At 41.0% G+C, this 12456-nt stretch overlaps 1 protein-coding gene and 1 long non-coding RNA gene across 2 annotated transcripts in view; one reads left to right on the forward strand and one right to left on the reverse strand.

Annotated features, from left to right (window-relative positions):
* Positions 1-3656, forward strand: part of LOC309693916 (uncharacterized protein) — a gene marked incomplete at its 3' end in the record, with an annotated part of 30559 nt that extends 26903 nt beyond the window's left edge. The window contains exons 2-3 of the mRNA XM_082513560.1: positions 1431-1540; positions 2238-3656. Coding sequence (XP_082369686.1) covers positions 1523-1540; positions 2238-3656 — 1437 coding nt within the window. The 5' untranslated portion in view covers positions 1431-1522. The remainder of the gene's footprint in view (positions 1-1430; positions 1541-2237) is intronic.
* The window catches only part of LOC309696372, a 239317-nt gene that overhangs the window by 219906 nt on the left and 6955 nt on the right, over positions 1-12456 (reverse strand). The gene's annotated exons all lie outside the window — the stretch shown is intronic.

Here is a 12456-nt window from a genome sequence, read left to right on the forward strand (position 1 = left end):
AAACGTTTACTATAGGTCTTTACCAGGTTTGCACACACAGTAGCTGGTATTTTGGCCCATTCCTCCATGCAGATCTTCTCGAGAGCAGTGATGTTTTGGGGCTGTCGCCGAGCAACACGGACTTTCAACTCCCGCCACAGATTTTCTATGGGGTTGAGGTCTGGAGACTGGCTAGGCCACTCCAGGACTTTCAAATGCTTCTGACGGAGCCACTCCTTTGTTGCCCGGGCGGTGTGTTTTGGATCATTGTCATGTTGGAAGACCCAGCCTTGTTTCATCTTCAAAGTTCTCACTGATGGAAGGAGGTTTTGGCTCAAAATCTCACTATACATGGCCCCATTCATTCTGTCCTTAACACGGATCAGTCGTCCTGTCCCCTTGGCAGAAAAACAGCCCCATAGCATGATGTTTCCACCCCCATGCTTCACAGTAGGTATGGTGTTCTTGGGATGCAACTCAGTATTCTTCGTCCTCCAAACACGACGAGTTGAGTTTATACCAAAAAGTTCTACTTTGGTTTCATCTGACCACATGACATTCTCCCAATCCTCTGCTGTATCATCCATGTGCTCTCTGGCAAACTTCAGACAGGCCTGGACATGCACTGGCTTCAGCAGCGGAACACGTCTGGCACTGCGGGATTTGATTCCCTGCCGTTGTAGTGTGTTACTGATGGTGACCTTTGTTACTTTGGTCCCAGCTCTCTGCAGGTCATTCACCAGGTCCCCCCATGTGGTTCTGGAATCTTTGCTCACCGTTCTCATGATCATTTTGACCCCACGGGATGAGATCTTGCGTCGAGCCCCAGATCGTGGGAGATTATCAGTGGTCTTGTATGTCTTCCATTTTCTGATGATTGCTCCCACAGTTGATTTTTTCACACCAAGCTGCTTGCCTATTGTAGATTCACTCTTCCCAGTCTGGTGCAGGTCTACAATACTTTTCCTGGTGTCCTTCGAAAGCTCTTTGGTCTTGGCCATGGCGGAGTTTGGAGTCTGACTGTTTGAGGCTGTGGACAGGTGTCTTTTATACAGATGATGAGTTCAAACAGGTGCCATTCATACAGGTAACGAGTGGGGGACAGAAAAGCGTCTTACAGAAGACGTTACAGGTCTGTGAGAGCCAGAGATTTTCCATGTTTGAGGTGACCAAATACTTATTTTCCACCCTGATTTACAAATAAATTCTTTACAAATCCTACCATGTGAATTCATGGATTTATTTTTCACATTCTGTCTCTCACAGTTGAAGTGTACCTCTGGTGAAAATTACTGACCTCTGCCATCATTTTAAGTGGGGGAACTTGCACAATCGGTGGCTGACTAAATACTTTTTTGCCCCACTGTATTTGTGTACATGACAGCATTGCTGTCCAGCATTGTGTTTATCAAAACTCTTTTTACAAATCCTGCTGTGTGTGTGTCCCCCAGGTGATTAACAGGAGGAGAAGAGTCTGGTGGTGCAACGGAGGAACAATTTCATCCATTTGGACTCAGCTCAGCCACTACAGAGGAAACAATCAATGACTTCAACACAAAAGGTGAGAAAAATATCACAGTTACAATTAGGGATGCACCGATACCGATACTGGTATCGGGTATCGGGCCGATACTGTAAAATGTGTGTGTACTCATACTCGTAAAAGTTAAGCGATACCATGAACCGATAATAATGTAGCCCGGATGGGAATTTGGGAGTAGATACTCATAATTCCCATGGACTTAAACGCCACGGTAACATAAGGTGTTCACAGTTGATGTTATGTGATGTAACTGTACCCAGAATGTAATTTGCCCTGTAATATGTCACAAGGTAAATACAGGTAATTAGAGCAATCAAACATTTATGTTAATCATAAAGTATTATTTTATGGTATGTAACTCAGAATGGAGTTTAAATATTGTTCAGAGTTCTAATTTCTTGTAACAGAAGTTACAAGAAAATACAAAGATCATATTTTATAAGCACACATTGAAACAACAATATCATCAGTTGAACTTGAAATTTCTTATGCGTAAAAGATTTTCTCTGCTGATCAATATTTCTTCAATAATGTCATTTTCATTACAACTCTCATTGTAGCACATCATTGTAATGTGATACTGCCACCAGAAGGTGGTGGAAACACACCAACAATGTGTTTGTTGACATGTTTGATTCAACCAATGGAGGGAGTTTCAGTTTGTTCCACGACTGCATTTCACTCATTGCCTCTGTTTGTATCTCTGTCACTGCAGGACCAACATGGAGCGAAAAGTCAGCGCTCTCAGGAGGCCGACAAACCTCACAGAAGAAAAGGAGAGAAAACCTACAGCTGTGATGAGTGTGGAAAGTCTTTTACCTGGGCTGGATACTTAAAAAGACACCAAGTCATCCACAGTGGAGTTAAACCTTACAGCTGTGACTTGTGTGGAAAGTCTTTTACCCAGGCTGGACACCTAAAAACACACCAAGTCATCCACAGTGGAGTTAAACCTTACAGCTGTGACTTGTGTGGAAAGTCTTTTACCCTGGGTGGAAGCCTAAAAACACACCAACTCATCCACAGTGGAGTTAAACCTTACAGCTGTGACTTGTGTGGAAAGTCTTTTACCCTGGCTGGAAGCCTAAAAACACACCAACTCATCCACAGTGGATTTAAACCTTACAGCTGTGACTTGTGTGGAAAGTCTTTTACCCTGGCTGGAAACCTAAAAACACACCAACTCATCCACAGTGGAGTTAAACCTTACAGCTGTGACTTGTGTGGAAAGTCTTTTACCGAGGCTGGAAGCTTGAAAAAACACCAACTCATCCACAGTGGAGTTAAACCTTACAGCTGTGACTTGTGTGGAAAGTCTTTTACCGAGGCTGGAGACTTGAAAAAACACCAAGTCATCCACAGTGGAGTTAAACCTTACAGCTGTGACTTGTGTGGAAAGTCTTTTACCCAGGCTGGAGACTTGAAAAAACACCAACTCATCCACAGTGGAGTTAAACCTTACAGCTGTGACTTGTGTGGAAAGTCTTTTACCCAGGCTGGACACTTGAAAAAACACCAACTCATCCACAGTGGAGTTAAACCTTACAGCTGTGACTTGTGTGGAAAGTCTTTTACCCAGGCTGGAACCTTAAAAAGACACCAACTCATCCACAGTGGATTTAAACCTTACAGCTGTGACTTGTGTGGAAAGTCTTTTACCCTGGCTGGACACTTGAAAAAACACCAACTCATCCACAGTGGATTTAAACCTTACAGCTGTGACTTGTGTGGAAAGTCTTTTACCCAGGCTGGACACTTGAAAAAACACCAACTCATCCACAGTGGAGTTAAACCTTACAGCTGTGAGTTGTGTGGAAAGTCTTTTACCCAGGCTGGACACTTGAAAAAACACCAACTCATCCACAGTGGAGTTAAACCTTACAGCTGTGAGTTGTGTGGAAAGTCTTTTACCCAGTCTGGAACCTTAAAAAAACACCAAGTCATCCACAGTGGAGTTAAACCTTACAGCTGTGACTTGTGTGGAAAGTCTTTTACCCAGGCTGGAACCTTAAAAAAACACCAACTCATCCACAGTGGACTTAAAGCACACAACTGTGAGTTGTGTGGTAAGGCTTTTGCTCTAAATAGCGACTTACACAGGCATCTAGTTTCCCACTCTGGAATTAAGGCGTAGAGCTGCGTTTTTTTTGGAAAAAGTTTCAGTGACAAACGGTATCGAAATATTCACCTACGGATTCACACTGGAATTGATGTTTCCTGCTGTGATCAGTGTGGGAAACTGTTTGCAACAGATGCACAGTTACAACAACACATTGAGGAGAGACCTTATAAATGTGACCTGTGTGAGAAGACTTTTAAAGCTCCAAATCAGCTGAAAAAACACCAACAGATCCACTCCAGAAAGTAACTCTAGAAGTGCAGTTACTGTGAGGATGTATTGATTTTTTTATCTTGTAATTTTAACCTGATTGTTTGGAAAAAGTCTGATCAGTAAACTTATGGAGTTATACTGAATGAACTGTTTGGAAAAATGAAGAAGTAACCTGAGTTTTATAGTGTAAACAGTAAAATGTAATTGGACGTTGGCAGAGATGCTTTTTATTTCAGGCGACGTTCAGCATAAAAACGTTGAAGGAATTCCCTGACATACAATGTCTTTGTTTAGGAGTGGAGCGAAGCACACTGATCCATTTCTCAACCCTGTCGTCACTGTGGTGGTGGGAAAGCGTTTCTCTTTAACCTTTGTGGAAAAACCTCCAATCACGAACGGGACCTAAAACCACATCAACGTAGCCACACTGGAGACAAAATGAACTACTGCAAAGAATGTGGGAGAGGCTTCCACACACCAAGTACATTAAAAATACATGACCTCTTCCACAGTGTGGTCAAAAAGCACATCTGTGACCAGTGTGGGTCATCCTTCACCACTGCAGGAGGGACACCATACAAGTGCAGACACTGTGACAACAGCTTCTCACAATCAGGTCATCGTAACAAACATGAACGTACACACATGGAAGTGAACTTCAGCTGTGACCAGTGTGACAAGAGCTTCAGGAATCTCAGTTCATACTCCGAACACAAACGATCCCACACTGTAAATAAACTGTTTCACTGTTACCAACATCAGCCTGATCATGCAGGACTGAAATCACTGGATCACAATGAATCTGAAGAGAGAGAAAGATCCTCTTCTGGTTTCAGGGTCAGACTTAAAAACCTTGAGATCAGGCTCCACAGAGTTCAGATGGAATCTCCTGTAAAGAGTGTCAGCTGATGCCACACTTGGATCTGATGAGGTAGCTCTGATTTCTGGAGCTGCAGTGAATAATCCTGAATGTTACATTTAGGAAGCTGCATATCTAGATATGCATATCAAGTTCCTTTTTTTTTCCTTTGAGGGATTTTAATTCTCTAAAATGTTATCTCTGTTACATTTTAATCTTTGTTCCCTTAGGACACAGTAGTGTTTAGTAGTTGTACTTGTTACTGTATTATTAAAGTTATAGGAATGTCTTTTTTACCAAACTAATAATGTATCAGAATTGCAGATATGGATATATATTTCAATTTCTTTCATTTGAACTTTCTTAGTGTTTCCAAAATTAACTTTTTTTTAATGTATTCATTTAATGTGTTACCTCTGTTAAATTTCAATTCTTCATTCATATTTAACCTTTTGCTGTTGTAAAATCTTCTCTTAAATCATTTTCTCCCAAAACTACAAATATTTTCACAGCAGTTGCTCTTAAAACCTCCAAAATGAACTAAATCTGTCCACCAGCTTTGAAACAACACCTGCTGTGACTTTATGTCCAGAAAAAAAGAAACTCAAGCTGAACTGGTTTCCACATGTTCTGCAGCTGTTTTCTTGTTGATTTGAAGTTTGTATTATGAAATCCTGTTAATGTTAAAGTGTTAGTTATATTTGATGAAATCTGTGTAGAGTTTATCTTATTAAACAGTTTGGTGTGAAAAATAAAGAAATGGTCTCAGAACAAGTAGTTTGACCCATTATTTTCGATTCAAACTAATTTAACTGTTTTCAGTGGTACATGTGGAGGTTTATCACAGGAGGCGACTTGGCTGTTCTCAACTCACACTGAAGAAGGATCCTGCAGCTCATTAAAAACTCTAAAATTATCTTGAAAGAAAATATGTTTGATTTTTCTTAAAAACATGCTGTTGGCATGAAGCTTTGAGACAGTGTTTTTAAGAGTCATTGTGGTTAACATCTCACACATTCCAATAAAGCAGATGTTCCTGCATTGCAACAGCGGTTTGCAGTTGCAATGCAGGATCGTGCTGCTGCTCGTCTACAGGACTCTCATGGAGCACCACTTTGAAACTTTGTAACTCTCTCTGCAAAATACAATATATAAAGACCAATGCTGGGCAATTAATTATATAGTTACTTCTTCAAAAAAGTTACTGAGTATTGCAAACAACAAAGATTTTTGCAGCTGTTTACCTAAAAATGCTGCTAAGGGATTTTTTTTAAACAAACATTTCAAACTATTTACAGAACAATCAGGTGTTCTGCATCAAATCTGATGCCACACAAATTATTTGTGCCTCTCCAAAAAATAATTTCTGTCCACTATGAGATAAAGGAGAACATCAAAAGCCTGATACCTGCAGGCCTGACAACAGGAGATGTATCACTCCTGTAACATTTAGCAGCCGCCTCATTGTTCTGACACACACAACAAAACTATTGACTACACTACACACTAACTATACAAGATTTGCGCTAAACGTTGCAAATCTCTCACATCTCAAAACACTGCCGTCACTCCTAAATTTTCCTCTTCTTAACAACTTCCGTTTCTTAACAACCAAATGCCATGTTTTGATTGGTCGGCATGGTACATTTTTTGACCAATGGGAAAGGGTGGGGTGTTTTGGTTTTGTCTTTGCTCACAGGCGGAGAGTGCTTTATAACGTTTTCTTTATAAAATGCAGTTTTTACCATTTCTTCCCCCTGTTCTGTAAAATCTCAGCCCACACAAATATATCAACAACAGTGATCACAAAACGGCGTATAACTGAACACAGTAGTGCAATTTTTAACCAGGTCTTCCCATTAACACCTGACCTGCCCAGAGGGTCAGTCAATGAGCTCGTCAATAGCTTCAATGCTAACATGTTAAATGTAATGGACACTATTGCTCCCATTAAGGTGAAGGTTATCTCTGGAAGGAAAAAGTTTCCATGGAGAAACTCCACACTGGTGAAAAAAGAAAAAAGAGAGTGTAGGAAAGCTGAGCGCAGATGGAGAAAAACAAACCTCCAGGTTCATTATGACATTTATAAAGAGAAACTTCACAATTATAATTTACAACTGAGGAATGCAAGGAGGTCCTACTTCTCTGACATCATCCCTAAAAACAGCCATAATGCTCGGGTCTTATTTTCTACAGTTGACAGGCTAACAAACCCTCCTGTGTCAGTGGCAGCTGAACTTCATTCGACCATGGCCTGCAATGACTTTGCCAAATTCTTCACTGAAAAAATCCAAAAAATTAGACAAGCAATTGGTACATCAACAGCAGATCCAGGATATGTACTGTGTCCACCAAAAAACTGTTTAAACACCATGAAACAGTTTCAACCTATTAACAGCAAAGACCTGGAGGACATCTTAGGTAAACTGAACTCCTCCTCCTGCTGTTTAGATGTCCTGCCAACAAGTTTTTTCAAAAAGGTCTCAAAGACTTTAGAGTCAGACCTGTTACAGATCGTCAACTTTTCTTTATTATCAGGTGTGTTTCCAGAATCACTAAAAACTGCTGTAATCAAACCTATACTGAAAAAGGACAATCTTGACAAGACACAAATGAACAACTACAGGCCGATCTCAAATCTCCCGTTTTTAAGTAAGATCATTGAAAAAGCAGTTTCTCAACAGCTCAGTTACTTCTTAAAACAGAATAATTGCTACGATGCCTTCCAGTCAGGTTTTAGACAGAACCACAGCACTGAAACCGCTCTGACCAAAGTGTTTAATGACATATGTCTGAATACAGACAGTGGAAAAATGTCAGTCCTAGTTTTACTGGATCTCAGTGCAGCATTTGATACAGTTGACCACAACATATTACTCAAACGACTGGAGAACTGGCCAGGTCTTTCAGGAACTGTACTAAACTGGTTCAAAACATACGTAGAAAACAGGAAATACTTTGTATCAATAGGTAACTTCACATCTGAGCAGACAAGTATCACATGTGGAGTTCCCCAAGGTTCCATCTTGGGACCCCTTCTGTTTAACATCTACATGCTCCCACTGGCACAGATTATAAACAACAACAAAATAAACTATCACAGCTATGCAGATGACACACAAATATATATCACAATGTCACCAGGAGACCGAGGCCCTGTACAGGCTCTTGGTAAATGCATTGAGGAAATCAATGACTGGTTGTGCCACAATTTTCTCCAGCTAAACAAAAACAAAACTGAGGTAATAGTCTTTGGCGCCAAAGAAAAACGATTACAGGTCACCAGAGAACTTCAATCTATACATCTAAAAACCACAAACCAGGCGAGAAATTTGGGTGTAGTGATGGATGCAGACCTAAACTTAGAAAAACACATTAAGACAATAACAAAGTCAGCTTACTATCACCTCAAGAATATATCAAGGATAAAAGATCTGATGTCTCAACAGGACCTGGAAAAACTAGTCCATGCATTCATCTTTAGTAGGCTTGATTACTGTAACAGCATCTTTACAGGTCTACCTAAATAATCAGTCAGACAACTACAGCTCATTCAGAACTCTGCTGCTCGAGTCCTCACTAAGACCAAAAAAGTGGACCACATCAGTCCAGCTCTGAGGTCCTTACACTGGCTGCCTGTCCGTCAGAGGATAGACTTTAAAGTTCTGATGCTGGCCTATAAAGCTCTGAATGGTTTAGGACCAAAATACATCAATGACCTCCTGACCCAGTATGAACCATCCAGATCCCTCAGGTCATCTGGATCCGGTCTTTTATCAGTTCCCAGAGTCAGAACCAGACACGGAGAAGCTGCATTCAGCTTTTATGCTCCTTATATCTGGAACAAACTCCCAGAAAGCCTCAGATCAGCTGAAACACTCACTTTATTTAAATCCAGGTTGAAGACTCACCTGTTCTCAGCTGCATTTGAATAAAGCACCAAATCCACACTTTAAGCTTAAATTTCAAAACTTACATTTAACTACTGATTTTATCTACTGTTCTGATTTTATCTGTTTTGATTTTATATACTGTTTTGTTTGTTTGTTTGTTTGTTTGTTTGTTTGTTTGTTTGTTTGTTTGTTTGTTTGTTTGTTTGTTTGTTTGTTAATTAGTTAGTTAGTTTATTTGCTTGTTTTAATCAATTTTAAATCATGCTTTTTATTTGTTCTTGTTTCTAATGTCTCTGTAAAGCACTTTGAATCACCTTGTTGTTGAATTGTGCTATACAAATAAACTTGCCTTGCCTTGCCTTGCCTTGCCCCAGTAAATATAAACAACAATATTCTGGAAGAAAACCAAACATTGGATTTTTTTTTAATCACAACTCTGTTTTTTATGTGGCCTATCAACACAATTTGAAAACTGGTATAAAGTCCACTCTTTTTACGTCACTTGTTCCATCTGTCCTGCTCACATCTCCAATGGTTGTACACGTTGTCATTAACGTGGCTTCACTCCACATTAGTCACACCACTTTGCTCGCTAAAACACCGGTTTCGGCACATAAGGACGCTGTCATAGCCTGTCAACGACGTTGATTAGCTGCGCATATACGAATTTGAATCACGTGATTGGCTGGACTATGGGATGAGGTGCCATTGTTCTAATCCCATACTGGAGCAGCCAGTCACTTACTGACTAACACTGCAAAACAGAATTGTTAACGTATTTACTTTAATTTTATTATTTACTAGAATTTTATTTTATGTGCAACACGGATTTTTTCTGCACAGAGTGCCAGCAGTGCGCAATTGAGCACACACGCAGTTTAGAGGGAACATTGGTGATGATTATCAGAAAGTGAACAAGGTCTCATGGTTTGATGCTTGTCCAATGCCTGAGTTGACCTGGACTGGTTAAGCACTGCTTGTCTTATTTTATGATGCTGGATTTAACCAACGCTTACTGGCAGATTCCCTTGTCTGCAGAGTCCAAAGACAAAAATGGCCTTCTCCACTCTGTATGGTTCGTACCAATTCGTCACACTTCCATTTGGCTTATTTGAAGCCTCTGCCATTTTTTAGCACCTCATGGAGCGGTAGCTGCTTCCTCAAATTGCATATGCTGTTTTCTACCTGGATGATGTTGTTGTGGTACCCCTGTGAGGTACCACACAGTTAAACGGTTAAAGGAAACCTCAGAAGAATGGCAGCTAATTCCCTTTTTGCAGCATGCAGCCAACGAGGTATTTATTGATTTATCGTTGATGAGAGATTTTTTAGTTTTGTGATTATGCTTAGTTGTAGCTTCATTTAAAGGAAGAAGAGCTTGTGAATTGGAACCAACACAGGAAGAGAGATTGAAGCCATATGTGTAGAGGAATGCGGTGACATACGATACCATACCTCCTGTTTTAACAGACAAGCTGGCTCTCTCTCTCTCCCCCTCCTTTTATGGGAATGTCTGAATTTCTATACATACAAAGTTACCTCCTTTTTCAGCAGATAAGCGAAAGGTTTTCTCCTTCTAAGGAAAAATTATCAGTTCCATACATGCCACTCCTACTGCTGTGGAAACTTGCTTTAAGTATAAATAAAGGATGTTCTGAATGCCCTGGGCGGTTTTTCTGTGTCACATCGGTTGAGCAGTGACCGCCCGTGCGCATGTAAAAAATAGATATCTGAGTTGTAAGTTTCTTTGCCTTCCAACAACTTTCTCCTCACAATCGTGTTTGTTGTACAGTGTTATCTTTAGTGCTGTGTCTTACGCCGAGTTTTATTTTGTTAATGCTGTATAGTTTTCACGGTAGCTTTGGAGAGAAGTCTTCAAATAAACCAGTGACAGAAAACCACTTGCATCTGCCTGTGCTTCGAGGGAATTATACTCATGATGATGATGATGTTTGCTAGTTCACCTTACATGCATTAATGTAATAACATGGATAGCGTACTCAACGTGAATTACACACGAACAACATTAAGCTACTCACGCAGAGAAGAACGGCTGCTGCTGCCATCTTCGTCCATCATCATTTCTGCTACACTGGCAGGGCTAGGGGCCAGGACTCTACTCTTCGTGTTTTTGGGGGATGTTGCTAATTCCGGGTCCGATAACAGGCACCAAACCTGCAGTAGATGTACACGGTGTGAGGTCTCAGCAAGCTATCAAATACGGCGCATTTCTCGGCTTTAAAAAAAACGCTATGCGTCACCAGGCGTTTCATCAGATTTGAGGTGTTACCTCCTTTGACAGTATTGCAGTATCTGATTAAAGCACTTGTAGCAGGCTGCTGAGTTTGCATCTTTTGCTGTGAAGTACAGCCAGACTTTTGACCACTTCGCCTTGGGCATTTTTAATCTGTAGCTCTGATCTAAAAGAACGTACGTACCTGGACCCGCCTACTATCCTCGGAAACATAAAATGATTGGTTAGAATCTAAAGTGTATCACAGGTCAGGAAAAAAAAGCACCGAAATAAAGCACCGAAATGTGCGCTGCTTTTCTGTCTGGTTACTACCGTTTATGTCAGAACCGGTGCCATCATGCCACCGGATACCGGTATCCATCCCTAGTCATATATTTACTGTTTTGCTGCTTTTAATGGAGACCAGGGGTTCTATTATCTGGTTGGTATTGTTAGTGATTAATTGTTGGATTGGGAATTTAAAATAGTGTAATAAAGAAAAAACACTTTAGTTCTTATGGAGTCTTTTATTGGGTTTATGTGACATACAACTAAAATGACAGCTTGTAAAGGTGAAGAGACAGTGGGACTGGCCATCCTACCTGTGTAAGAGAAGAGCCAAGGTTAAAGCTGTTTACAGTTAATCATTTGTGAGTAACCTAAATAAGGTACTCACCTGTCCTGGTTGCTTCTTGCAGGATGTGGAGCATAAGAGTGAAAGCAGCTTAATCACCTGTTTAAGGGCTCTTGGAGCAGACCAGTGTGCCAGGTTAGGGAGTATGGATAAAGAGGGTTTTAATTTATATAGTAATGGGTGAAGCTTATGTTATTGGTTTGTTTATAGTACGTGTTGGAAATATGAATATGTTTGTGATGTGCTTTAATGTTATTGCATGTTTGTGTGTGTGGAGGGTTATGTTTTCATTTTGATTAGTTAACCCCCATACTTGGGCTATTCCGGAAGAGTACAAAAGTGGTAAATGGCCTGCATTTGTATAGCGCTTTTCTAGTCCATAGGACCCCAAAGCGCTTTACACTACATTCAGTCATTCACCCATTCACACACACATTCACACACTGGCGATGGCAAGCTACATTGTAGCCACAGCTGCCCTGGGGCGCACTGACAGAGGCGAGGCTGCCGGACACAGGCGCCACCGGGCCCTCTGACCACCACCAGTAGGCAAACATGGAGTTAGTATCTTGCCCAAGGATATTTGGCTGATGCGAGCTGAAAGTTGGAGCCGAGACTGATCCATGGTTGCTAAGACGGTGGGTCCAGCGGGCCTGGGTCAGCAAGAGGTCGACGCAGAGAAGGCTTCCCTGATGCAGAGATAGTTCGTGGAGTGCTCAGGATATTAAGGCCTGGAACTTTTAAAGATATGTTAATCAATAAAGACGATTTGACTGTACTTGAACTGAAGGGGTTTCTCCATGCCCACCTGAGAGAGAAAAATAGTACAGAACTCTTTCAAGAATTAATGTGTGCCAGAAAAGATGAAAGTGAGACACCACAGCAGTTTCTCTACCGGGTGACAGGGTTGAAGCAGTGGGTCCTCTTCATATGGGACCCAACCTAACCTTAACAGTAGCAAACCAAGTCTCCCCTTGCCAGTC

Source organism: Aulonocara stuartgranti (assembly GCF_965226115.1).
Source record: "Aulonocara stuartgranti genome assembly, chromosome: 3".
Classification (NCBI taxonomy): domain Eukaryota; kingdom Metazoa; phylum Chordata; class Actinopteri; order Cichliformes; family Cichlidae; genus Aulonocara; species Aulonocara stuartgranti.